Source organism: Dendrobates tinctorius, unplaced genomic scaffold, assembly GCF_039654945.1.
Source record: "Dendrobates tinctorius isolate UK_male_01 unplaced genomic scaffold, ASM3965494v1 ptg000117l, whole genome shotgun sequence".
Taxonomy (NCBI): Eukaryota; Metazoa; Chordata; class Amphibia; order Anura; family Dendrobatidae; genus Dendrobates; species Dendrobates tinctorius.
In genome coordinates, this window is record NW_027361785.1 from 500,633 (window position 1) to 525,899 (window position 25,267).

The 25,267-nt window shown below is 47.1% G+C and overlaps 1 protein-coding gene across 1 annotated transcript in view; it reads left to right on the forward strand.

Moving 5' to 3' along the window:
- Nucleotides 1–25,267, forward strand: part of LOC141101396 (interleukin-1 receptor-like 1) — a 148,355-nt gene that overhangs the window by 30,354 nt on the left and 92,734 nt on the right. Inside the window, exon 3 of the mRNA XM_073590459.1 lies at nt 3,397–3,556. Coding sequence (XP_073446560.1) covers nt 3,397–3,556 — 160 coding nt within the window. The remainder of the gene's footprint in view (nt 1–3,396; nt 3,557–25,267) is intronic.

Genomic DNA, 25,267 nt, shown 5'->3' on the forward strand with positions numbered 1-25,267 from the left:
ATGGAAGTATTGAAGACTCTAGAGTTTCCCGTCCTTCCATAGGCCCCAATGTCAACAATTATAAACTTGTATTGAGGGTCGGCCAGAGCCAACAATACAACAGAAAAGTATTGTTTATAATTGAAGAATTGGGAGCCAGAGTTCGGCGGCTTACGCACCCGGATATGTTTGCCATCAAGGGCCCCAATACAATTTGGAAACTGGCATTCCTCCTCAAAGTCCCTTGATATCCTCAACCAGTCTTCCATCCTGGGCTCGGGCATGACGACTTGATGTCATCTTGTCGAGATTTCACTACATGTTGACCTGACTATGCCAGATATGGTAGATCTTCCAATCAGAAACTCATGGTGGAGGGCAGCATAAGACAAGGCCAGTGGCCAGGAAGCTGAAGAACAACAGAAAAGGAAGATTTTAGAATGCACACATTTACAAAACAAACAGGTTCATACATACCAAACTTGGTAGGAATTCAGAGCGAATAACACACACATCTTTGTTTGCACAATGAGTAAGTGATATTCAGTACATATTACACATAACATTCTGGTCTGTAAGTTGAAACATATGTGGAGTAAGATGAGGGCATAAAACTTAATCCAAGAAGCCAAAAATACAAACTTTGGCCAACACATTATGAACATAGAGAATGTGGTTGTGTAGTACATACCGTATTGTGAGTAGAAGTCGCTCCTCTGCAGATATAGCTTTGTGCATCCTTGTGTCCTGAAAGGTTATCCCAGGGCGCACTGTCTCCAAGAGTCGATCAAATGTTGCAAGGCTCATGCGACAGTATTGGTAGAATTTTCCAGGATGCTCCCGCAGAGAAGAATAGAGGCGGTGAAAATGACCTCATGTAAGTCGTTGCCTCAAAAGTGGATGGACCCACATGCGTCTCCTCCTCCGCGGATCCACTATCACTGGGTATGGTTGGCCAAAGCACCATGACAAAAGCCAGTTGAAGAGAACCTGCTCAGTTGTGTTGAAAGTCAGACTGTTTGCCATGTTGCACATTCAACACCAACACACCTAGTGATGACAAGGTCACAAATGGACAGACTGGAGGCAGCCACCTGTTCTTGAGCCAATAAATAGGGTGCAGGCTAATGATTTAAATAGTTTGCAGGCCTCAAAACCGTTAAATGTCCATTTTGCAAGGCTGCGAGAAAATCTCGCCATACGGATTGCATACGGATGCCATACGGATTGCATACGGATGCCATACGGATTACATACGGATGCAGACATGCGCAAAATACGCAACCACACCTTGCTTACGGATGACATACGGAGCACTATTTAGGGGTCATTCATCCGTATTATGCATGTAAACTACGGTCCGTATTTTGCATCGGTTAGTGTGACCCCCGCCTTAGGCCTGTGACAGGGACAAGGGGGCATCCTCTATGTCTGGGGTGGAGGAAAGAAGGTTTAAGCATACTCGCCGACGCGGATTCTTTACTGTAAGAGCAGTGAGACTATGGAACTCTCTGCCATATGATGTAATGAGTGATTCCCTACTAAAATTTAAGAAGGGACTGGATGCCTTTCTTGAAAAGTATAATATTACAGGGTATATACACTAGTTTCCTTAATATTGTGTTGATCCAGGGAACTAGTCTGATAGCTGTATGTGGAGTCGGGAAGAAATTTTTTTCCCCAATGTGAAGCTTACTGTTTGCCACATGGGTTTTTTTTGCCTTCCTCTGGATCAACAAGTTAGGGCAAGTTAGGATAGGATATGGGTTAAACTAGATGGACTTAAAGTCTTCCTTCAACCTTAATAACTATGTTAGGCTAGTTTCACACTTGCTTTTTTTTGCAGCGCGTTTTTCCCGCAAAAAAACGCATTGAAAAAACGCATACATAAGCATACAACTGCTGCGTTTTTTTCAAGCATTTTTATGAGCATGCATGAAAAAAACGCAGCGTTTTTATGCGTTTGTATGCGTTTTTAGCGCGTTTTTACCGCGTTTGCGTTTTTTTCCAACATTTTTAGGTGGCCCCTCACACTACCCAAACCATGACTTTACTAACCCTAACCCTGACCCTAACCCTAACCCTAACCCTGACCCTAACCCTAACCCTAACCCTGACCCTAACCCTTAACCAAATCATACTTAACCCTAACCCAAACCCTAAACCCTAACTAACCCTAACCCTAACCCTGACCCTAACCCTAACCCTAACCCTGACCCTAACCCTAACCCTAACCCTGACCCTAACCCTTAACAAAACCATACTTAACCCTAACCCTGACCCTAACCCTAACCCTAACCCTGACCCTGACCCTGACCCTAACCCTTAACCAAACCATACTTAACCCTAATCCTGACCCTAACCCTGACCCTAACCCTAACCCTGACCCTAACCCTTAACAAAACCATACTTAACCCTAATCCTGACCCTAACCATGACCCTAATCCTTAACAAAACCATACTTAACCCTAATCCTGACCCTAACCCTGACCCTAACCCTAACCCTAACCCTGACCCTAACCCTAACCCTAACCCTAACCCTGACCCTAACCCTTAACAAAACCATACTTAACCCTAATCCTGACCCTAACCATGACCCTAATCCTTAACAAAACCATACTTAACCCTAACCCTGACCCAAACCCCAACCCTAACCCTGACCCTGACCATAACCCTAACCCTAAACCCCCTTAACTAACCCTAACTCTAACCCAAACCCCTAAATTCCATGGTTTAAAAAAAAAAACGCATATGCAAAAAAACGCATACATGAGCATGCCAGTGCGCACATATGCGCATCCATAGGCTATAATGGCCATTTTTAGCGCAAAACGTGCGCATATGTGCGCATGCGCTTTTTTGCAGGGCCAAAAAATGCAACATGCTGCGTCTGGAAAATCCCAACGCACACCCCAAAAAAACGCAGCGCATGAAAATCGCATACATGCGCTTACCAGCGCGCAGGTATGCGCACCCATGTTAAATATAGGGGAAAAAACGCATGCGCAGGTGTGCGTTTTTTTCCAGCGCTAAAAAACGCAAATGTGAAACCAGCCTTACTATGTTATTACCTCTGACTTCCGATCAGTCAGAAGTTGCTGTCACAAGATTTCGGATCAGGGCTAGAGAAGCGTAGGAAACAACCGAAGACAGAGGCTGGTAAATATAACACTAGGGTCATGGACCTTCCATTTGTGGCACCACGCCAAAGCTGAAATAAAAAAAAAAACTGGAGTGGTGCTTTAAGCTATGCAGTGTCTATAATTTGCAGGTAGTATCCTGCAGGTGGGTGGTATTTTTAACTCTATCAAAGCTCTTAGCTTAAAGGAAGCAGTGTTTGCAGGGTTCTAGTTTTTGGGATTTATATGATTTGAATACATTATTTTATACTTAACATATCTGTTATTTTATTCTTAGAAATTCCAACTACTCTTTTGAGATTACTTTAAAAATATACCCCAAACTGTGCCCAAGTCAGGCACTTTATGGACCATTACAATTTTCATCTCCATCTTTCCATGTAGCTTGTCCATATATTGATCTGTATGACAATAAAACGACCATCATTTGGTACAAGGTAAGAAACTGGTGAAACAATTTTTAATTCACTTAAAGTGTCTATTTTTGCACATATCAAAAGCATGTCCAACAGATAGTGTGTCATTATGCACTTCCACAAGTATTTCAGCATGTGCAACTCTTAATCCTATGTCCCCAAACATTTTAGCCATGTGCACACGGTGCGGATTCTGCAGTGGATCCGCAGCGTTTCGGGCTCTACGGGTCTGCAGAAGATTTAGGTGCGCTGTACAGTGCCATTGTTTTAAATGGTAAACTGAAAAACGATCTGCACATGCTGCGGATTTTTCAGCACGGATTTGCTGCGGGTTCAAATCCGCAGCATGTCAATTCTTTGTGCGGATTCCGCTGCAGTTTCACACCTTCTCCATTGTAAAGGTGTGAAACCGCAGGGCTAAACCGCAGGCTAATCCGCAGGTAAACCGCAGGTCTTTTGACCTGAGAATTTACCTGCAGATTTTTTCAAATCTCCGCGGAAAGATCCGCAGGACCTCAAACTACGTGTGCACATAGCCTTAGGATTTTTAAATGTGATAATTAGTGATGAGCGAGTGTGTTCGTTACTCGAGTCTTCCGAGCATGCTCAGGTGTTCTCCGAATATCTGGATGTGCTCGTAGATTGTTTGTGTCTCCACAGTTGCATGATTTGCAGCTGCTACACAGCTTGAATACATGTGGGGATTCCCTAACAAGCAGGCAATCCCTGCATGTGTTCAGGTTGTCTAACAGCTGCAAATCATACACCTGCGGAGACACAAACATAATCTACGAGCACACCCAAGATACTCTAAGAACACCCGAGCATGCTCGGAAAACTCGAGTAACGAGCAGACTCACTGCTCATCACTAGTGATAATAATTAAAAATGTCATTATGTAACAATGAAAAATGTAGAGTAGATGGTGAGCTATAATATTGCATAGATAAACCCTATTTGTTGTATCTACTTTTATTACATACCAGGTTGATCTAATTATTTTACATCAAAATATTAAAAAAAATGTAAAATTTACGTAAATGTTTTTGCGCCAGAGCCTGTTTTCACCTTCCTGACCAGGCCAATTTTTTCAATTCTGATCACTGTTACTTTATGAGATAATAACTCTGGAACGCTTCAATGTATCCCAGCGATTCTGAGATTTTGTTTTTGTGACATGTTGTAGTTCATACAAGTGATAAATTTAGGTCAATATTTTTTGCATTGTTTGGGAAAATATTGGAATTTTGGCAAAAATTTGGAAAATTTTGCAAATTTTTTATTTTATGTTTATTCCCTTAAACCAGATAATGGTTTTGTGCAATATAACAAGTAAGTAACATTTATCACATGACTACTTTTTATACAGTCATATGTTAAAGTTTGGGCACCCCTATTAATGATAACCTTTTTTCTTTATAACAATTTTGTTTTTTGCAACAGCTATTTCAGTTTCATATATCTAATAACTGATGGACTCAGTTATATTTCTGGATTCAAATGAGGTTTATTGTACTAACAGAAAATGTGCAATCTGCATTTAAACAAAATTTGACCGGTGCAAAAGTATGGGCACCTCAACATAAAAGTGACATTAATATTTCGTAGATCCTCCTTTTGCAAAAATAACAGCCTCTAGTTCTAGTTGCTTCCTGTAGCTATTAATGAGTTCCTGGATCCTGGATGAAGGTATTTGTGACCATTCCTGTTTACAAAACAATACCAGTTTAGTTAAGTTTGATGGTCGCCGAGCATGGACAGCCCGCTTCAAATCATCCCACAGATGTTCAATGATATTCAGGTCTGGGGACTGGGATGGCCATTCCAGAACATTTAATTGTTCCTCTGCATGAATGCCTGAGTAGATTTGGAGCGGTGTTTTGGATCATTGTCTTGCTGAAATATCCATCCCCTGCGTAACTTCAACTTCGTCACTGATTCTTGCACATTATTGTCAAGAATCTGCTGATACTGAGTTGAATCCATGCGTCCCTCAACTTTAACAAGATTCCTGGTGCCGGCATTGGCCACACAGCCCCAAAGCATGATGGAACCTCCACCAAATTTTACTGTGGGTAGCAAGTGTTTTTCTTGGAATGCTGTGTTTTTTAGCCTCCATGCATAACGCCTTTTTGTATGACCAAACAACTCAATCTTTGTTTCATCAGTCCACAGGACCTTCTTCCAAAATGTAACTGGCTTGTCCAAATGTGCTTTTTGCATACCTCAGGCGACTCTGTTTGTGGCGTGCTTGCAGAAGCGGCTTCTTTCGCATCACTCTCCCATACAGCTTCTCCTTGTGCAAAGTGCGCTGTATTGTTGACCGATGCACAGTGACACCATCTGCAGCAAGATGATGCTGCAGGTCTTTGGAGGTGGTCTGTGGATTGTCCTTGACTGTTCTCACCATTCTTCTTCTCTGCCTTTCTGATATTTTTCTTGGCCTGCCACTTCTGGGCTTAACAAGAACTGTATCTGTGTTCTTCCATTTCCTTACTATGTTCCTCACAGTGGAAACTGACTGGTTAAATCTCTGAGACAACTTTTTGTATGCTTCCCCTGAAAAGCTATGTTGAATAATCTTTGTTTTCAGATAATTTGAGAGTTGTTTTGAGGAGCCCATGATGCCACTCTTCATAGGAGAATCAAATAGGAGAACTACTTGCAAGTGGCCACCTTAAATACCTTTTCTCATGATTTGATACACCTGACTATGAAGTTCAAAGCTCAGTGAGGTTACAAAACCAATTTAGTGCTTCAGGAAGTCAGTAAAAAGTAGTTAGGAGTGTTCAAATCAAGAAAATGATAAGGGTGCCCATACTTTTGCACCGGTCAAATTTTGTTTAAATGCAGATTGCACATTATCTGTTAGTACAATAAACCTCATTTGAATCCAGAAATATAACTGAGTCCATCAGTTATTGGATATGTGAAACTGAAATAGCTGTTGCAAAAACTAAAATTGTTATAAAGAAAAAAGGTTAACATTAATAGGGCTGCCCAAACTTTAACATATGACTGTATGCACAATTTTGTAAACATAATTTTTTTTGTTAGGAAGTTAGAACAGTTAAAAGTTGATCAGCAATTTCTGATTTTTCCAACAAAATTTACTGTTACGTGTTACAGAACCACTTAGCACCCAGAATATGTTGTGCAGTTATATGTATGTAGGTTCTATGTGAGATGCATGTCCCTAATGCATCAGCCCACAGGCTGCGCCCCTGGGCAGAGGGGACACGATATTCTCCTTTTTTCCGCCCTCCCCACACCTTTGTAATTCCCACAGTAAACATCGGCAGGCTCTGGCCACCTGCGGCTTTTGTAATGCATGTCTGGCCTGCCGCTTTTCTATTGGCCTGCCCTCTGTATCTGTGTGATATATTCTGTGTCCTGTGAGTAAAGTGTTGTCAGACTGGAAATACGTGGAGAAGCAGTGATCTTTTATATGCGCCCATTAAATCAAGGAATTCCAGCCAGCGTCATTCATTCAGACTCCAGCCAATGCAGAGCGGACCTCCGAAAATACGGGGTGGTACTGAAAGAGGTACCCCAGCCTGGGTAGACCCCGTTACACTGGTGGCAGACAGAGGGATTTGATACCCCTTCTACAGGAGGAAAGGAATGAATGGTAAATAACTACCAGAAGTTAAAGAGGACTACATTAAAAGATCTGGTGGAAGCCCGAGGGTTGATCGCCAGCAACAAAACAAAAGCGGATTTGATAGCAGCCATCATGGAACACGACAGTGCAGCGCCCTCCAATGTGAATGTGGAGGAGATCGAATTCCAGAGGGAGGTAAAGAACAGACTGGCGTTCTATGGCCTAAACCCTGCAGTAGAGATCTTACGAGAGGTGATGGCTGATGTGCTTACTGATCTGAAAGGAAAAGATGGCCGAGCAGACCAGGATAGAGCTAGCCAAGATGGAGATGGCAGAGCGGACCAAAGTGGAGCTGGCCAAGATGGAGATGGCAGAGAGGAGAGCCAGAGAGCAGGGGGAGCTCTGGCCTTCGACCAGGTACCTTCAAAAGTAAGCCACAAAAAGATCCAGTATATTGCCTTCCGACAGTTGGGGGAGGCACAGGAAGACATTGATGGCTTTCTGCAGGACTTTGAGCAGCAGTGTGCCCTTCATCAAGTGAAGCCGGAGGAACGGGTTCACATTCTGGCCAGCAAGCTGACAGGCTGGGCAGCGGACGCCTATCGCACGGTACCTGATGAGGACTGTATGGACTATGAGCGGATCAAAGAAGTGATCTTGGCCCGGTATGCGCTGACACCAGAGGCCTACCGCCAAAACTTCCGCGGACTTATAAAACACATAACCGATACCCACGCTGAATGGGCCTGTAAATTACGGCGGTCACTGCTACAGTGGGTACAAGGGAGCCAAGCAACCACTAAGGAGGACGTCCACCAGCTCTTCCTGTTAGAACGATTCTTTAATGGACTAAACCCCGAGACACAGGAATGGCTTTGGGACAGGTGGCCAACGACTCTTGAGGAAGCCGCTCGTCTGGCCGATAAACATCATGATGCCAGGAGGCCGCAGTTGTCCGGATCAAAGGTGGTCACTAGGAGCCTGCCCATGGACCTGGAGGGCCCCAAACCACCGAAGATTGTAGGGGGACCAGCTAGAAACCCGGCCTACCACAGTCCCCCTGGGGCGCGATGCCACACCTGTCGTCAGCTGGGCCACCTGCAAAGACAATGTCCCAACCGGACTCAGCATACCCAGTGGCCAAAAGCGGGGCTGCTGTACACTGCTACCAAGGCGAAGCTGACCCGGCATTGGGGGCTACAACTAACCAAGGGGTGGAAGAGATGGAGGAAGTGCTGCATGAAGTAGACCCCGTGCATGCAGCCCAGGCAGATAATCGACAACAGCATCGACAGGTCGTGTGGGTTAATGGGAAACGTATACAGGGACTAAGAGATTCCGGGGCAACTTTGACCCTTGTGAAGCCTCATCTCATCCGGGACCAAGAGAAGACGGACCGGACAATGCAGTCCGTGTAGCAGGGGGAGCTATACATCGACTACCCACTGTCAGGATTCACCTGAACTGGGGATTCGGGGATGGCCTTGTTGAGGTCGGCTTGATGGAGGATTTGCCTGCAGACGTCTTGCTGGGAAATGACTTGGGCCCATGTTGTCTGCATTCTCGGTGGCCCCTCTGGCTGAGACCTAATCTGTGACCACCCGGAGACAAGCTCGAGCTGCGGGGGCGGAATCACACTCAGAGGAGGCCCAGGTAAGACATCCCAGCCCTGCACGTATTCCCATAGCCAGACACATTTCTTGGGCCACCCCAGATGAATTTAAGAGGCAGTTACTTGAGGATCCTTCATTAGAGGGATATCGTGGGAAGGCACAGGAGGGGAGAGGAGTACTGGAAGGGGAACAGTTTGCATGGAAGCAGGGTCTCCTCTACCGGATCACAGAGCAGCACCACACAGGGACGAGCCCCACTATAAAACAACAGCTGGTAGTTCCCAAGAAGTATAGGCAGGAGTTACTGCGAATCTCTCATGATATACCCTTGGCTGGGCACTTCGGTGTCAGTCGCACCAGGCATCGTCTGACACAAAACTTCTTTTGGCCGGGGGTAACCTATGATGTTCGTCAGTACTGCCAGACCTGTGACAGTTGTCAGTGCATTGGCAAAAGGGGGGGATCGATGCAAGGCCAAATTACGCCCCCTCCCCATTGTGGAGGAACCATTTAGCCGAGTAGCGGTCGATCTGATAGGGCCATTAGCCAAACCCAGTCCGTCAGGGAAAAAGTATAAATTGATAGTGGTAGATTATGTCACACGGTATCCAGAGGCGGTTGCGTTACCTAACATACTGGCAGAGACGGTGGCGGCTGCCCTGCTCCAGGTTTTCTCACGGGTTGGATTTCCCTGGGAGATTATCTCGGACCAGGGTACCCAGTTTACAGCAGAGGTGACCATCCAACTGTGGAAGCTGTGCGGCGTAAAGTCCATTAGAAGCGCCCTGTACCACCCGCAAACCAATGGGTTGTGTGAACGCTTTAACGGGACATTAAAACAGCTCATTAGGACTTTTACCAGGACCTACAGGAACTGGGAGAAATTCTTGCCACACCTCCTGTTTGCCTATCAGGAGGTGCCCAAAGAATCCACGGGGTTCTCCCCGTTCGAGCTGGTATAAGGGAGACGGCTAAGGGGACCCCTAGACTTAGTGCTGGAACACTGGGAAGGGGAGGGCCTCATAGAAGGGGTACCTATTGTACCCTATATGCTGGAATTCCGGGACCGCCTACAGGAGCTGACCCAGGTTGTACGTGAGAACCTGCAGGCGACACAGCGGCGCCAGCGCATATGGAACGATCGGAGGGCCAGAGAGCACACTTTGGAAATAGGACAGAAGGTCCTGGTGTTAGAGCCCACTAAGCAGAATAAGTTTCAAGCTGCATGGCAGGGGCCCTACCAGGTAGTGGGGAAAATAGACGACACAACCTATAATGTCACCGATTGTGACGACCCCAGGGTTATCCGTATGTTCCACGTGAATATGCTGAAGCCCTACCGGGAGCGCCCTGAAGAGGTAGTGGCCATCTGTGCACCTGAAGCAGAGGATTTAGCCAGACTTCCCTTGCCGGATGTCTTAGGGGAAAGGACTCAGTCTAAAACATGGGACCAGGTACACTTGGGTGAAGACCTAGACCCCCGGGAGAGACAGCAGGTGGAGGCGTTGTTGAGGCTGCGACAGAGGATGTTTTCAGAGAGACCGGGGTACACTCGCCTGGCACAACACAAGGTTGAGACCCAGGATCAGACCACCCTGCGACAAAACCCCTTCCATGTCCCTGAGTCTGTACGAGAGGCGATGCGACAAGAGATGCAAGAGATGTTGCGTTTAGGGGTCATTGAAGAGTCAGATAGTCTCTGGGCATCCCCCGTAGTGTTAGTGCCCAAGAAGGATGGGACTACACGGTTTTGTGTAGACTATCGTAAGCTCAATGAGAAAACAGTGACGGATGCATACCCCATGCCGTGTGTGGATGAGTTGTTAGACCGGCTGGCGGGGGCAAAGTATTTGACCACCATCGATCTATGCAAAGGCTACAGGCAGATTCCCCTTAGTCCTGACGCTATTCCCAAGTCGGCATTTGTCACCCCGTTCGGCTTATTCCAGTTTTGAGTTATGCCATTCGGGATGAAGAATGCCCCGGCGACCTTCCAAAGGCTGGCTGACCGGCTTCTGGATGGTCTCCAGGACTATGCTTGTGCCTACCTGGACATCTACAGTGCGACATGGGAAGAGCATCTAAATCACCTAGAGACAGTATTGGACAGGATCCACCAGGCCGGAATCACCCTGAACCCAAACAGCTGTCACGTGGGCAAAGCAGAGGTTCAGTATTTAGGGCATTGGGTGGGAAGTGGGAAACAGCGACCAGAACCAGCCAAGATTGAGGCCATAACCAAGTGGCCCATCCCACGCACTAAAACCCAGGTCATGGCATTTCTAGGGACAGCGGGGTATTACAGGAAATTCGCTCCCAATTACAGCAGCGTAGCCAAGCCCCTCACTGATTTGACCCATAAGAACCAACCCCGCCAGGTAACCTGGACCTCAGAGTGTGAGGAAGCCTTCCGCCAACTAAAGGACGCCCTCACCAATACCCCTGTATTGGCCGCACCCGATCCAATTAAACGTTTCCTTGTTCACACAGACGCTTCTATGTTTGGATTGGGGGCAGTACTGAGCCAAGTCGGGCCGGACGGCCAAGAACACCAGGTAACTTATCTGAGTCGGAAACTACTGCCCCGTGAAGTAAGCTATGCGGCCATCGAGAAGGAGTGCCTGGCGGTAGTATGGGCACTCAAGAAGTTGCAACCATATTTGTGTGGACGACAGTTTTCCCTCCTAACGGACCATAATCCCCTAGTCTGGCTTAATCGGGTCTCCGGAGACAACGCCAGATTGCTGCGGTGGAGTTTAGCCCTACAACCTTTGGACTTCACCATCCACCACAGACCCGGCAAACAAAATGGTAACGCCGATGGACTAAGTCGACAAATGGAACTTGTACCAACCCCATAAACTTCGGTCATCCCCAAACTGATCCGTTGAGGATCAGACTGTGTATGCCGATCGCGTCGCTGAAAAGGGGAGCCGTGTTACGTGTTACAGAACCACTTAGCACCCAGAATATGTTGTGCAGTTGTATGTATGTATAATAGGTTCTATGTGAGATGCATGTCCCCAATGCATCAGCCCACAGGCTGCGCTGTTATGAATGAGTCACCGGAGGAGGAGAAAACAAAAATACAAGCTAAGTCCAGAAAACCAGAGAGGTTGGTAGCTATCGGATTGCAGACCCCTGATCCTATACACCACAACTAACAGTAGCCGTGGGGGGGTGGGGGGTTCCTACGGTGCCCTAGATCCCTCGTCACAGCCGGAGAACTACATAAGCTTAAAGAAGGAAAGGGGAAATCTAAACTGCCCCAGAGCAGACCCCAAAGCAATAGACAGCCCCCAACATGTATTGTCGGTGAAAAACAGATGAAAACACAAACACAGACAGAAAGACAGGCTGAGCAAGCGATGGGGCCCAACTAACTAGATAGGAAAGGACAGAAAAGATGCTGGCTGCAATCCGCAAAAAACCCTTCCAAAAATATCCCAACCGTCTGATAGGGAAAAAGGCCCTGAAGTCGCTAGACTTCAAAATCACTATATAAGCACTCAGGTATATTCTGAAAACAGAGCAAAGAGATCAACTGATCAGAGACAAAAATGGAATTCAGCCAGTCCCAACCAGGATTGACTGAATACAAACACTAAGGAAACCAGACAAAATCTCATGGAATAATAGCAGGGCAAAAACTTAGCTTTTAGTAGACAGGAACTAAACTGGATGCAAGAGCTCAGAGCAGAAGGGATCACCAGCAGCCCTGCAGGGTGTCGGCTGCCTTATATCCACTCAGAAATTCCAGATGTCCAATCACACTCCGCCTGTTCAGATGACAAGTTCTTCCCATCCCAATCAATTCCACTACCTCTCTTCACCAGCAGAGGGAGTTCATCAGACATCAAAGGTGAAGGGGAGAATGAACTCATAACAGTACCTCCCCCTTGAGGAGAGGTCACCGAACCCTCATCCATGCCACCAGGGCGATCAGGATGGGCCCGATGAAAAGCACGCACCAATCTTTCGGCATGAATATCGGATGCAGGGACCCAAGAATTATCCTCCTGGCCATAACCCTTCCATTTAACCAAATACTGGAGTCTCCGTCTAGCCAGATGAGAATCCAGTATCTTCTCAACCTCATATTCCACATTACCTTCAACCAATACAGGGTCAGGAGGTGCCACCACAGGAACTACTGGCTCAACAAACCTCTTTAACAGAGACTTATGAAACACGTTATGGATCTTGAATGTAACAGGAAGAGCCAATCGAAAAGAGACCGGATTAAGAATCTCCAAAATCTTGTAAGGTCCAATAAATCTAGGTTTAAACTTTGGAGAAGCCACCTTCATAGAGATATTCTTTGATGACAACCAAGCCATATCACCCACCTTAAACCGGGGACAAATGGTCCTATGCCGGTTGGAAAACCGCTGGACCTTTTCCTGGGAGAGAGACAACTTATCCACCACTTGGTCCTAGATCTGGTGCATTCTCTCCACCACAGTGTCAACACCTGGGCAGGCAGAAGACTCCACCTGCCCTGAAGAGAATCGAGGATGAAACCCTGTTATGCCGCGCTCACCAGGAGGCGGGGCTTCGGCCCCGACATCACTCCCTCCGGTACGGCGGTCCCTCGGGGGTCACCGTCGGGTGCGCACGCGCAGCTCTCGTCCCTGGGTCTCCTCCTCCATGTCACGTTTGCGCTTGCGCGCTCCCGTCAGTGCTGTATAGGGCTCGGTCCTCTCTATGGTAATGGAGGTCCTGACCCGGAACCAGTAGTAGTCATGTGCTTTATCAGACGACCTCCCCCTAGGGGAGGTGCCTGATTGTTGTTGTGCTTCCTGGCTGGGTCAGCTGTGTCCCAGCCTGGCTGTGCGCTGTTCTCAGGTCCTCTGCTCTGTCTGCTATTCTGTGGTGCTCCTAGCACTTGCTCTGAACCCTTGTTGCTTCATGCTCAGTTGTGCCTCCTGGCACATCCTCTCATATCCTGTCCCTTGTTTCTTGTTCAGTCGTGCCTCCTGGCATTCACTCTATTTCTGTGTTCTGTTACACCTCCTTGCACGACTGCTGTCTCATTCTGTACCCTGTCGTGCTCCTTGCACGCATCCTGCTTTGTTTACCTCTGGATGTGTTACTCGCTACACGCCTTATGTGCCCACGTGTACCCGTCTTGCACTATCCTGTATTCAGCGCACTCCCGTGTATTCTCCTGTGTTCCCTAGTATCCTGCACCCTCCAGTCACACAGTCTCATTATCTCCTGTGAGCCGGCCGCCTGGTGCCAGCAGTCGTGGTATCGTATCCCCTGGGGCTTGCTCCTGACACTCCCTGTATAGGGGGTGGTCCTCACTAGGCTAGCTCACCTTGGGAGGGTTGGTGCCGCGACCCAGAGGGTCCACTCCAGGAGTCTCTATCACTCTAACAGTATAATCAGGCCATGGACCCCGCTAGTACTGCGGCTTCCGTCCAAAAGGAGCTGACGTTCCTCCGGGAAAACCAGATTAGGATTATGGCATTTCTCAAGTCCATGGAGTCCGGTTTATCTGCCTCTCAGTCCTCTGAGCCTGGGAATGCTGCCCAGTTGGCTAGTCTCCAGCAGGAACTTGCGCAGCAACGCGACTCCCAGGCTCAGATTCTCAACTATATAGCGTCGGTAGATAATCGGCTCCTTTCCATACAATCTGCCCAGGCCATGCTTCCACACTCGCTTCCGCGCCTATGCAAGCCACCCCGGTATAGTGGTGACCCTGTGTTGTGTCACGGGTTCTTGAACCAGTGTCGTTTGCATTTTGAGTTTTTGCCGCAGCATTATCCGACCGATCGTGCTAAAATAGCATTTAGAGTTTCTCACTTAGAGGGTAAGGCGCTTGCGTGGGTGAATCCCCTTTGGGATCGTGATGACCCGCTCGTCGCTCAGCTTTCCATCTTTTTGGACACTTTCCGTAAGGTGTTTGACGAGCCGGGTCGACCTTGCTTCCACCACCGAGTCCCTCTTTAATCTTCGTCAAGGTTCTCTGTCGGTTGGACAATACGCAATATGTTTTCGCACTTTGTCCTCTGAGCTAGGTTGGAATAATGATGCCCTTGTAGGGGCCTTTTGGCGTGGTCTGTCCGGTCGGATCAAAGACGAACTGGCGGGCCGAGATACGCCTACCAATTTGGAGGATCTTATCTCTCTCACGACACGCATTGATTTGCGCTTCCAGGAGCGCACCCGCGAGTCAGCCAGAGAGAGAGGGTCCTCTCACCTCTCTTCGTCCACTCGCAGGTTTTCTCAGCCGTTACCCGAGTTATTTTCGGCAGATCCGGTACCTGAGCCTATGCAGGTGGATCGCCTTCAGATAGCTCAACGACGTCGTGTGAAGAGGCAGGCACAAGGTCTCTGTTTCTATTGTGGGGATGCTTCCCATTTTCTACGTTCATGTCCCAAGAGACCGGAGAAGTGTCTCCGCCTGGGACTGTTAAGTCAGGTCTCCTCAAGTGTATGCGATTCCTCTCTACCCCTGACTGTGCCTGTTTCCCTGAATTTTGGTTTTGAGACTTTTACTGTGAAAGCTATTGTGGACTCTGGCGCAGTGGGTAACTTTATTAGTCTCGAGGCAGTTAAGAAGTTTTGTATTCCTGTCAGATCCCTGGAGTCTCCTAGGTCAGTAGTTCCGGTCGATGGTAAGCCCTTGCAGGACACCGTTAACCAGGTCACTGAGGAAGTTGAGTTGCAGATGGGCACATGTCATCGGGAGCGGATCTCCTTCCACGTATTGCCGACTTCGCCTCATACCCTTCTTCTTGGCCTTCCTTGGTTACGTACTCATGGGCCGACCCTGGACTGGCAATCCGGTGACATACTCCGTTGGGGACTGTCCTGTCAAAAGAGTTGCCTGCTGTTCGTTCATCCGAAGAACCCTGCTTGCTCGTCTTCGACGGTTACAGGTCCGCCGTCCGCCATCCGGTCTGTGACTTGTGACTTTGTCGAGAAGGAGGCTGAGGGTCAGTCTCCACATCCGTCAAGCAACCAGTCTGTGACTTGTGACTTTGTCGAGAAGGAGGCTGAGAGTCAGTCTCCACATCCGTCAAGCAACCCATCTGTGACTTGTGACTTTGTCGAGAAGGAGGCTGAGAGTCAGTCTCCACATCCATCAAGCAACCGGTCTGTGACTTGTGACATTATCAACAGGGGGGCTGAGAGTCAGTCTCCACCTCCATCAAGTGACCGGTCCAAGGTAATTACCGTGGCTTCCGTCAAGTTGACACCCCAGCGCCCAGGGGAGACCTTTGTGTCTAAAGGTAACCGTAAAGGTGTGTTATCCTGGGGACATTATTCTCCGGCTGCCGGCCATGTTGGTGCCAAGAGGACACTCTCCCGTTTATCCCACGATTACTGGTGGCCTTCTATTGCTCAGGACGTCAAAGACTTCGTGGCTGCTTGTCCATCGTGTGCCAAGAAGAGACTTCCCAAGCAACCATCCTCCGACAGCTCGCCTCTTAAGGATGAATTGACTTCCAATGACTGCACCACCGCTTCGGTCTCCGAGCATGTCAGTGTGCCTCTGCCGGTTCGACCTGTCTCGGGAATACCTGCCTCCGACTCTCTGTCCGTGGCGTTCTCCAGGGTATGGCAGGAGACCAAATTTTCTCGTATTGAGACTCTGGATCTGATTGGTCCTCATGCAGTTAGGAAGTGTCTGGATCCCGCTCCTAGTGTCAAGGTGCTATTTTCCAGTTCTAGAGAGAGGGGGCTTAAAGGAGGGGGTACTGTTATGCCGCGCTCACCAGGAGGCGGGGCTTCGGCCCCGACATCACTCCCTCCGGTACGGCGGTCCCTCGGGGGTCCCCGTCGGGTGCGCATGCGCAGCTCTCGTCCCCGAGTCTCCTCCTCCATGTCACGTTTGCGCTTGCGCGCTCCTGTCAGCGCTGTATAGGGCTCGGTCCTCTCTATGGTATGGTCTATGGAGGTCCTGACCCGGAACCAGTAGTAGTCATGTGCTTTATCAGACGACCTCCCCCTAGGGGAGGTGCCTGATTATTGTTGTGCTTCCTGGCTGGATCAGCTGTGTCCCAGCCTGGCTGTGCGCTGTTCTCAGGTCCTCTGCTCTATCTGTTATTCTGTGGTGCTCCTAGCACTTGCTCTGAACCCTTGTTGCTTCATGCTCAGTTGTGCCTCCTGGCACATCCTCTCATATCCTGTCCCTTGTTTCTTGCTCAGTCGTGCCTCATGGCATTCACTCTATTTCTGTGTTCTGTTACACCTCCTTGCACGACTGCTGTCTCATTCTGTACCCTGTCGTGCTCCTTGCACGCGTCCTGCTTTGTTTACCTCCGGATGTGTTACTCGCTACACGCCTTATGTGCCCACGTGTACCCGTCTTGCACTATCCTGTATTCAGCGCACTCCCGTGTATTCTCCTGTGTTCCCTAGTATCCTGCACCCTCCAGTCACACAGTCTCGTTATCTCCTGTGAGCCGGCTGCCTGGTGCCAGCAGTCGTGGTATCGTATCCCCTGGGGCTTGCTCCTGACACTCCCTGTATAGGGGGTGGTCCTCACTAGGCTAGCTCGCCCTGGGAGGGTTGGTGCCGCGACCCAGAGGGTCCACTCCAGGAGTCTCTATCACTCTAACAAACCCAAAGTTTCAAAAAAAAGGTGACATCAAAGTGGCAGAACTAGCTCTATTATTTAAAGCAAATTCGGCCAAGGGCAAAAATGAAACCCAATCATCCTGATCAGCAGAAATAAAACATGTCAAATACGACTCCAAAGTCTGGTTTGTTCTCTCCGTCTGCCCATTGGTCTGAGGGTGAAACGCAGAGGAGAAGGACAACTGAATTCCCAGCTTGGAACAGAAAGTCCTCCAAAATCTAGAAACAAACTGAACTCCTCTGTCAGATACAATGTTCTCAGGAATCCCGTGCAAGCGAACCACCTGTTGCAAAAACAAGGGCACCAACTCTGAGGACGATGGCAACTTAGGGAGTGGTACAAGATGGACCATCTTAGAGAATCTATCACAAATCACCCAAATAACAGTCATTCTCTGAGAGACAGGCATATCAGAGATAAAATCCATTGAAATATGTGTCAATGGCCTCCTGGGCACCGGCAAAGGCATCAACAACCCACTAGAGCGAGAACAAGGTTTAGACCGGGAGCAAGTCCCACAGGACTGCACAAAATTCCTGACATCACGAGACAAGGCGGGCCACCAAAAAGACCGACTCACCAAATCTCTAGTACCAAAAATACCTGGATGACCAGCCAATGCGGAGCAATGAACCTCAGACATCACTCTCTTCCTCCACTGGTCAGGAACATACAATTTTCCATTGGGACAACGCTCAGGTTTGTCCTCCTGAAACTCTTCCAGAACACGTCTCAAATCGGGCGAGATGGCAGAAAGAACTACCCCCTCACCTAAGATGGTAGCAGGCTTGGTCACAATAGGAGAATCAGCAAAGATACTCCTAGAGAGGGCGTCTGCCTTGACATTCTTAGTGCCCGGAAGAAAACAGACCACAAAATCAAAACGTGTGAAAAACAAGGCCCACCTAGCCTGTCTAGGATTCAAGCGTTTGGCCGACTCAAGGTAAATCAAATTCTTGCGGTCAGTAAGGACCACAACTTGATGTTTAGCTCCCTCCAACCAATGTCTCCACTCCTCAAATGCCCATTTCATGGCTAACAGTTCCCGATTCCCCACATCATAGTTACGTTCGGATGGGGAGAACTTTCGGGAAAAGAAAGCACAGGGATTCATTTTAGATGTTACAGGATCTTTTTGGGACTAAACAGCTCCTGCACCAATCTCAGAAGCGTCCACCTCTACCTGAAACGGGAGTGAGACATCAGGTTGCCGCAAAACCGGAGCAGAAGTGAACCTTCGCTTCAGCTCCTGAAAGGAAGAAACAGCCTCCGGAGACCAATTCAGCACATCAGCCCCCTTCTTAGTCAAATCAGTCAATGGTTTGGCAATACCAGAAAAATTAGCTATAAATTTACGATAAAAATTAGCAAAACCCAAAAACTTCTGGAGGGCCTTCAAAGAAGTGGGCTGAACCCAATCATAAATGGCCTGTACCTTGGCCGGGTCCGTTTCAATAGTTGACGGAGACAAAATAAATCCCAAAAATGAAATCCTCTGTACACCAAAAAGGCATTTCGATCCCTTGACATACAGGGAATTCTCCCTCAAAATCTGGAACACAGTCCGAACATGTTCCACATGAGAGTCCCAATCCTTGGAAAAGATCAAAATATCATCCAGATAGATGATCAAACATTTATCCACAAAGTCTCGGAAAATATCATTCATGAAGCACTGGAAGACAGAAGGGGCATTAGTGAGCCCAAAAGGCATCACCAGGTACTCAAAATGTCCCTCCGGAGTATTAAATGCCATCTTCCATTCATCCCCCTGCTTAATGCGAATAAGATTATACGCCCCCCTGAGGTCAAGCTTGGTAAACCAGCAAGCACCTTTAATTCTGGAGAATAGATCAGAAATCAGGGGTAACGGATACTGATATTTAACAGTAATTTTGTTGAGGGAACGATATTCAATACAAGGCCTTAATGAACCATCTTTCTTGGCCACAAAAAAGAAACCAGCACCTAAGGGTGAAGAGGATGGTCTAATATGACCCTTCTCCAACGACTCCTTAATATAGGATCGCATAGCCTCGTGCTCGGGTACAGATAAATTGAAAAGTCGACCCTTGGGAAATTTACACCCAGGGCTCAGCTCAATTGCACAGTCATAACTCCTATGAGGAGGCAAAGATGCAGACTCATTCTCACTAAATACATCATAAAAATCAGCCAAATAGTCAGGAACATCACGCGACTTGGGAGAGGTGGAGAAAATAGGAGCGTCACTAAGGGCACGCCGACAACCACAACTCACCACAGACACAGATTTCCAATCCAAAACTGGATTATGGATTTGCAACCAGGGAAACCCCAGAACGATGGTATCATGCAAATTATGCAACACCAAAAATCTGCAATTTTCTTGATGGTCTGGGGCGACCTGCATTACCACCTGGGTCCAAAACTGAGGTTTATTTTTCGCCAAAGGAGTAGCATCAATACCCCTCAAAGGGATAGGCATCCGCAGAGGTGTCATAGGAAACCCACAACGTTTAGCAAAAACAAAGTCCATCAGGTTAACAGCTGCTCCCGAATCCACAAAAGCCTTAGCGGAAAATGTGGACAGGGAGCAGATCAGAGTAATTGCCAGAAGAAACTTAGGTTGAACACCACCCACAGCAAATGTGTGTGCAAAACGTTTCTCTCGTTTAGGGCAGACAGAAATAATATGAGAGGCATCTCCACAGAAAAAACACAGCTTATTACGCCTTCTGAACTCCTGACGTTGCGCCCTAGATGAAACTCTATCACATTGCATAGGTTCAGACATTTGTTCAACAGGTGGCAACACCTCTCGTGCAGTTTTGCGTTCACGCAAACGCCGATCAACCTGAATGGCTAATGAAATAGAATCATCAAGACCAGAGGGAACAGGAAATCCCACCATAGTATCTTTTACGGTTTCTGACAAACCCTTCTGAAAGAGAGCTGCCAAGGCACCACCATTCCAGGTAGTAAGGACCGACCACTTTCGGAATTTTTGACAGTACAACTCTGCAGAATCCTGACCCTGGCTCTATGCCAACAGGGCCTTTTCAGCCTGATCAATAGCATTAGGTTCATCATACAACAACCCCAAGGCCTGAAAAAATGCGTTCACATCAGTCAGAATAGGATCATCAGGTTTCAAAGAAAACGCCCAATCCTGGGGATCGCCGCGCAGCAAAGCGATGACAATTTTAACCTGCTGCGCGGAGCTCCCCGATGAGTTAGGTTTCAAGGCAAAAAATTATTTACAATTATTCTTAAAATTCAGAAATTTAGACCGATCCCCAAAAAACACATCAGGAGTAGGGATCTTTGGTTCAGCAGCATGTGAATGAGCAAGATAGGCGGAAATTCCCCTCACTTCAGCAGTAAGCTGCTCCACATGATCAGACAATTGCTTAATCTCCATTGAGAAAAAATTCCCCCTACGGCCTCAGAGAAATAGAGGAAAAAATATACACAAAAAAAAAATTCTGACACTTTTTTTTTCTTTTTTTTTTATAAAATTCTTTCCTGCTATTGAGTACCCTAGAATCTGCGGTATGGCTGGTGATTCTGTTATGAATGAGTCACCGGAGGAGGAGAAAACAAAAATACAAGCTAAGTCCAGAAAACTGGAGAGGTTGGTAGCTATCGGATTGCAGACCCCTGATCCTATACACCACAACTAACAGTAGCCGTGGGGGGTTCCTACGGTGCCCTAGACCCCTCGTCACAGCCGGAGAACTACATAAGCCTAAAGAAGGAAAGGGGAAATCTAAACTGCCCCAGAACAGACCCCAAAGCAATAGACAGCCCCCAACATGTATTGTCGGTGAAAAACAGATGAAAACACAAACACAGACAGAAAGACAGGCTGAGCAAACGATGGGGCCCAACTAACTAGATAGGAAAGGACAGAAAAGATGCTGGCTGCAATCCGCAAAAAACCCTACCAAAAATGTCCCAACCGTCTGATAGGGAAAAAGGCCCTGAAGTCGCTAGACTTCAAAATCACTATATCACTATATCAGCACTCAGGTATATTCTGAAAACAGAGCAAAGAGATCAACTGATCAGAGACAAAAATGGAATTCAGCCAGTCCCAACCAGGACTGGCTGAATAAAAACACTAAGGAAACCAGACAAAATCTCATAGAATAATAGCAGGGCAAAAACTTAGCTTTTAGTAGACAGGAACTAAACTGGATGCAAGAGCTCAGAGCAGAAAGGATCACCAGCAGCCCGCCTGTTCAGATGACAAGTTCTTCCCATCCCAATCAATTTCACTACCTCTCTTCACCAGCAGAGGGAGTTCATCAGACATCAAAGGTGAAGGGGAGAATGAACTCACAACACTGCGCCCCTGGGCAGAGGGGACACGATATTCTCCTTTTGTCCACCCTCCCCCCACCTTTGTAATTCCCACAGTAAACATCGGCAGGCTCCGGCCACCTGCGGCTTTTGTAATGCATGTCTGGCCTGCCACTTTTCTATTGGCCTGCCCTCTGTATCTGTGTGATATATTCTGTGTCCTGTGAGTAAAGTGTTGTCAGACTGGAAATACGTGGAGAAGCAGTGATCTTTTATATGCGCCCATGTAATCAAAGAATTCCAGCCAGCGTCATTCATTCAGACTCCAGCCAACGCAGAGCGGACCTCCGAAAACACGGGGTGGTACTGAAAGAGGTACCGCAGCCTGGGTAGACCCCGTTACATTTACAAAACCACACTTTTAGGGACCACATCACATTTGAAGTTACTTTGAAGGGTCTATATGACAGAAAATACCCCAAAGTGATACCATTCTAAAAACTACACCCCTCAATGTGCTCAAAGCCACATTCAAGACGTTTATTAACCCTTAAGGTACTTTGCAGGAATTAAAGCAATGTGGAATAAAAAATGAAAATTTTACATCTTCCACAAAAATGTTGCTTTAGCCCTAAATTTGGCATTTCCACATAGGTAAGACTAAAATATGGACATACAATTTGTTGTGCAATTTTTCCTGAGTATGTTGATACCTCTTTGTAGTAAAAAACTACTGTTTGGGCACACGGTAGGGCTCGCAAAGGAAAGAGCACTACAGTCATGGCCAAAAGTTTTGAGAATGACACAAATATATTTTCACATGATCTGCTGGCCTCTGGTTTTTATGTGTGTTTGTCAGATGTTTTTATCACATACAGAAATATAATTGCAATCATATTATGAGTAGCAAAACGTTATATTGACAGTTAGAATGACTTAATGCAGCAATTCAATATTTGCAGTGTTGACCCTTCTTCTTCAGGACCTCAGCAATTCTCCCTGGCATGCTCTCAATCAACTTCTGGATCAAATCCTGACTGATAGCAGTCCATTCTTACAAAATCAATGCTTTTATTTTGTCTGAATTTGAAGATTTTTGTTTGTCCACTCGTCTCTTGATGATTGACCACAAGTTCTCAATGGGATTAAGATCTGGGGAGTTTCCAGGCCATGGTCCCAAAATCTCTATGTTTTGTTCCCTGAGCCATTTAGTTATCACCTTTGCTTTATGGCAAGGTGCTCCATCATGTTGAAAAAGGCATTGTTGATCGCCAAACTGCTCTTGGACGGTTGGGAGAAGTTGCTCTTGGAGGACATTCTGGTACCATTCTTTATTCATGGCTGTGTTTTTAGGCAAGACTGAGAGAGAGCCCATTCCCTTGGCTGATAAGCAACCCCATACATGAATGGTTTCAGGATGCTTGACAGTTGGCATGAGACAAGACTGGTGGTAGCGCTCACCTGGTCTTCTCCGAATAAGCCGTTTTCCAGATGTCCCAAACAATCGAAAAGGCGATTCATCAGAGAAAATGACTTTACCCCAGTCCTCAGCAGTCCACTCCCTGTACCTCTTGCAGAATATCAGTCTGTCCATGATGTTTTTCCTGGAGAGAAGTGGCTTCTTTGCTGCCCTCCTTGAGACCAGGCCTTGCTCCAAGAGTCTCCGCCTCACAGTGCATGCAGATGCACTCACACCTGCCTGCTGCCATTCCTGAGCAAGCTCTGCACTGCTGGTAGCCCGATCCTGCAGCTGAAACACTTTTAAGAGACGATCCTGGCGCTTGCTGGTCTTTCTTGGGCGCCCTGGAGCCTTTTTGGCAACAAGGGAACCTCTCTCCTTGAAGTTCTTGATGATGCCATAGATTGTTGACTGAGGTGCAATCTTTCTAGCTGCGATACTCTTCCCTGTTAGGCCATTTTTGTGCAGTGCAATGATGACTGCACGTGTTTCTTTAGAGATAACCATGGTTAACAGAAGAGAAACAATGATGCCAAGCACCAGCCTCCTTTTAAAGTGTCCAGTGGTGTCATTCTTACTTAATCATGACAGATTGATCTCCAGCCCTGTCCTCATCAACACATACACCTGTGTTAATGGAGCAATCACTGAAACAATGTTAGCTGGTCCTTTTAAGGCAGGGCTGCAATGATGTTGAAATGTGTTTTGGGGGATAAAGTTCATTTTCTAGGCAAATATTGACTTTGCAAGTAATTGCTGTTAAGCTGATCACTCTTTATAACATTCTGGAGTATATGCAAATTGCCATTAGAAAAAATGAAGCAGTAGACTTTGTAAAAATTAATATTTGTGTCATTCTCAAAACTTTTGGCCATGACTGTACATAACTTTGGGAGTGCAAAATTGCTCAAAAGTGACACCATTTTAAAAACAGCACCCCTCAAAGTGCTCAAAACCATGGCATGGCTTGGAAGGAAAGGAATGCCCCTAACATGGCAAAACAGCAGAAACCCCCACAAGTGACTCCCTTTTGGAAGCTATACCTCTCGAGGAATTCATCTAGTGAAGTAGTGAGCACTTTTAGCCCTCAAGCGATTCACAGAATTGTATAACATTGCGCTGAGTAAATGAAAAATTAACATTATTCCACTAAATAGCTAGTTTGACCCAAAGTTTTTAATTTTCGGTTGGAATAATGTATATTGATTTGTATGTATTGCAACAACTACTACTGTACTGTTTTATACACTCACTGGCCACTTTATTAGGTACACCTGTCCAACTGTGTGTTAAGACTTAATTTCTAATCAGCCAATCACATGGCGGCAACTCAGTGCATTTAGGCATGTAGACATGGTCAAGACAATCTCCTGCAGTTCAAACCGAGCATCAGTATGGGGAAGAAAGGTGATTTGAGTGCCTTTGAACGTGGCATGATTGTTGGTGCCAGAAGGGCTGGTCTGAGAATTTCAGAAACTGCTGATCTACTGGGATTTTCACGCACAACCATCTCTAGGGTTTACAGAGAATGGTCCGAAAAAGAAAAAAAATCCAGTGAGCGGCAGTTCTGTGGCCGGAAATGCCATGTTGATGCCAGAGGTCAGAGGAGAATGGGCAGACTGGTTCGAGCTGATAGAAAGGCAACAGTGACTCAAATTGCCACCCGTTACAACCAAGGTAGGCAGAAGAGCATCTCTGAACGCACAGTGCGTCGAACTTTGAGGCAGATGGGCTACAGCAGCAGAAGACCACACTGGGTACCACTCCTCTCAGCTAAGAACAGGAAACTGAGGCTACAATTTGCACAAGCTCATCGAAATTGGACAGTAGAAGATTGGAAAAACGTTGCCTGGTCTGATGAGTCTCGATTTCTGCTGCGACATTCGGATGGTAGGGTCAGAATTTGGCATAAACAACATGAAAGCATGGATCCATCCTGCCTTGTATCAACGGTTCAGGCTGGTGGTGGTGGTGTCATGGTGTGGGGAATTTTTTCTGGGCACTCTTTGGGCCCCTTGGTACCAATTGAGCATCGTTGCAATGCCACAGCCTACCTGAGTATTGTTGCTGACCATGTCCATCCCTTTATGACCACAATGTACCCAACATCTGATGGCTACTTTCAGCAGGATAATGCGCCATGTCATAAAGCTCGAATCATCTCAGATTGGTT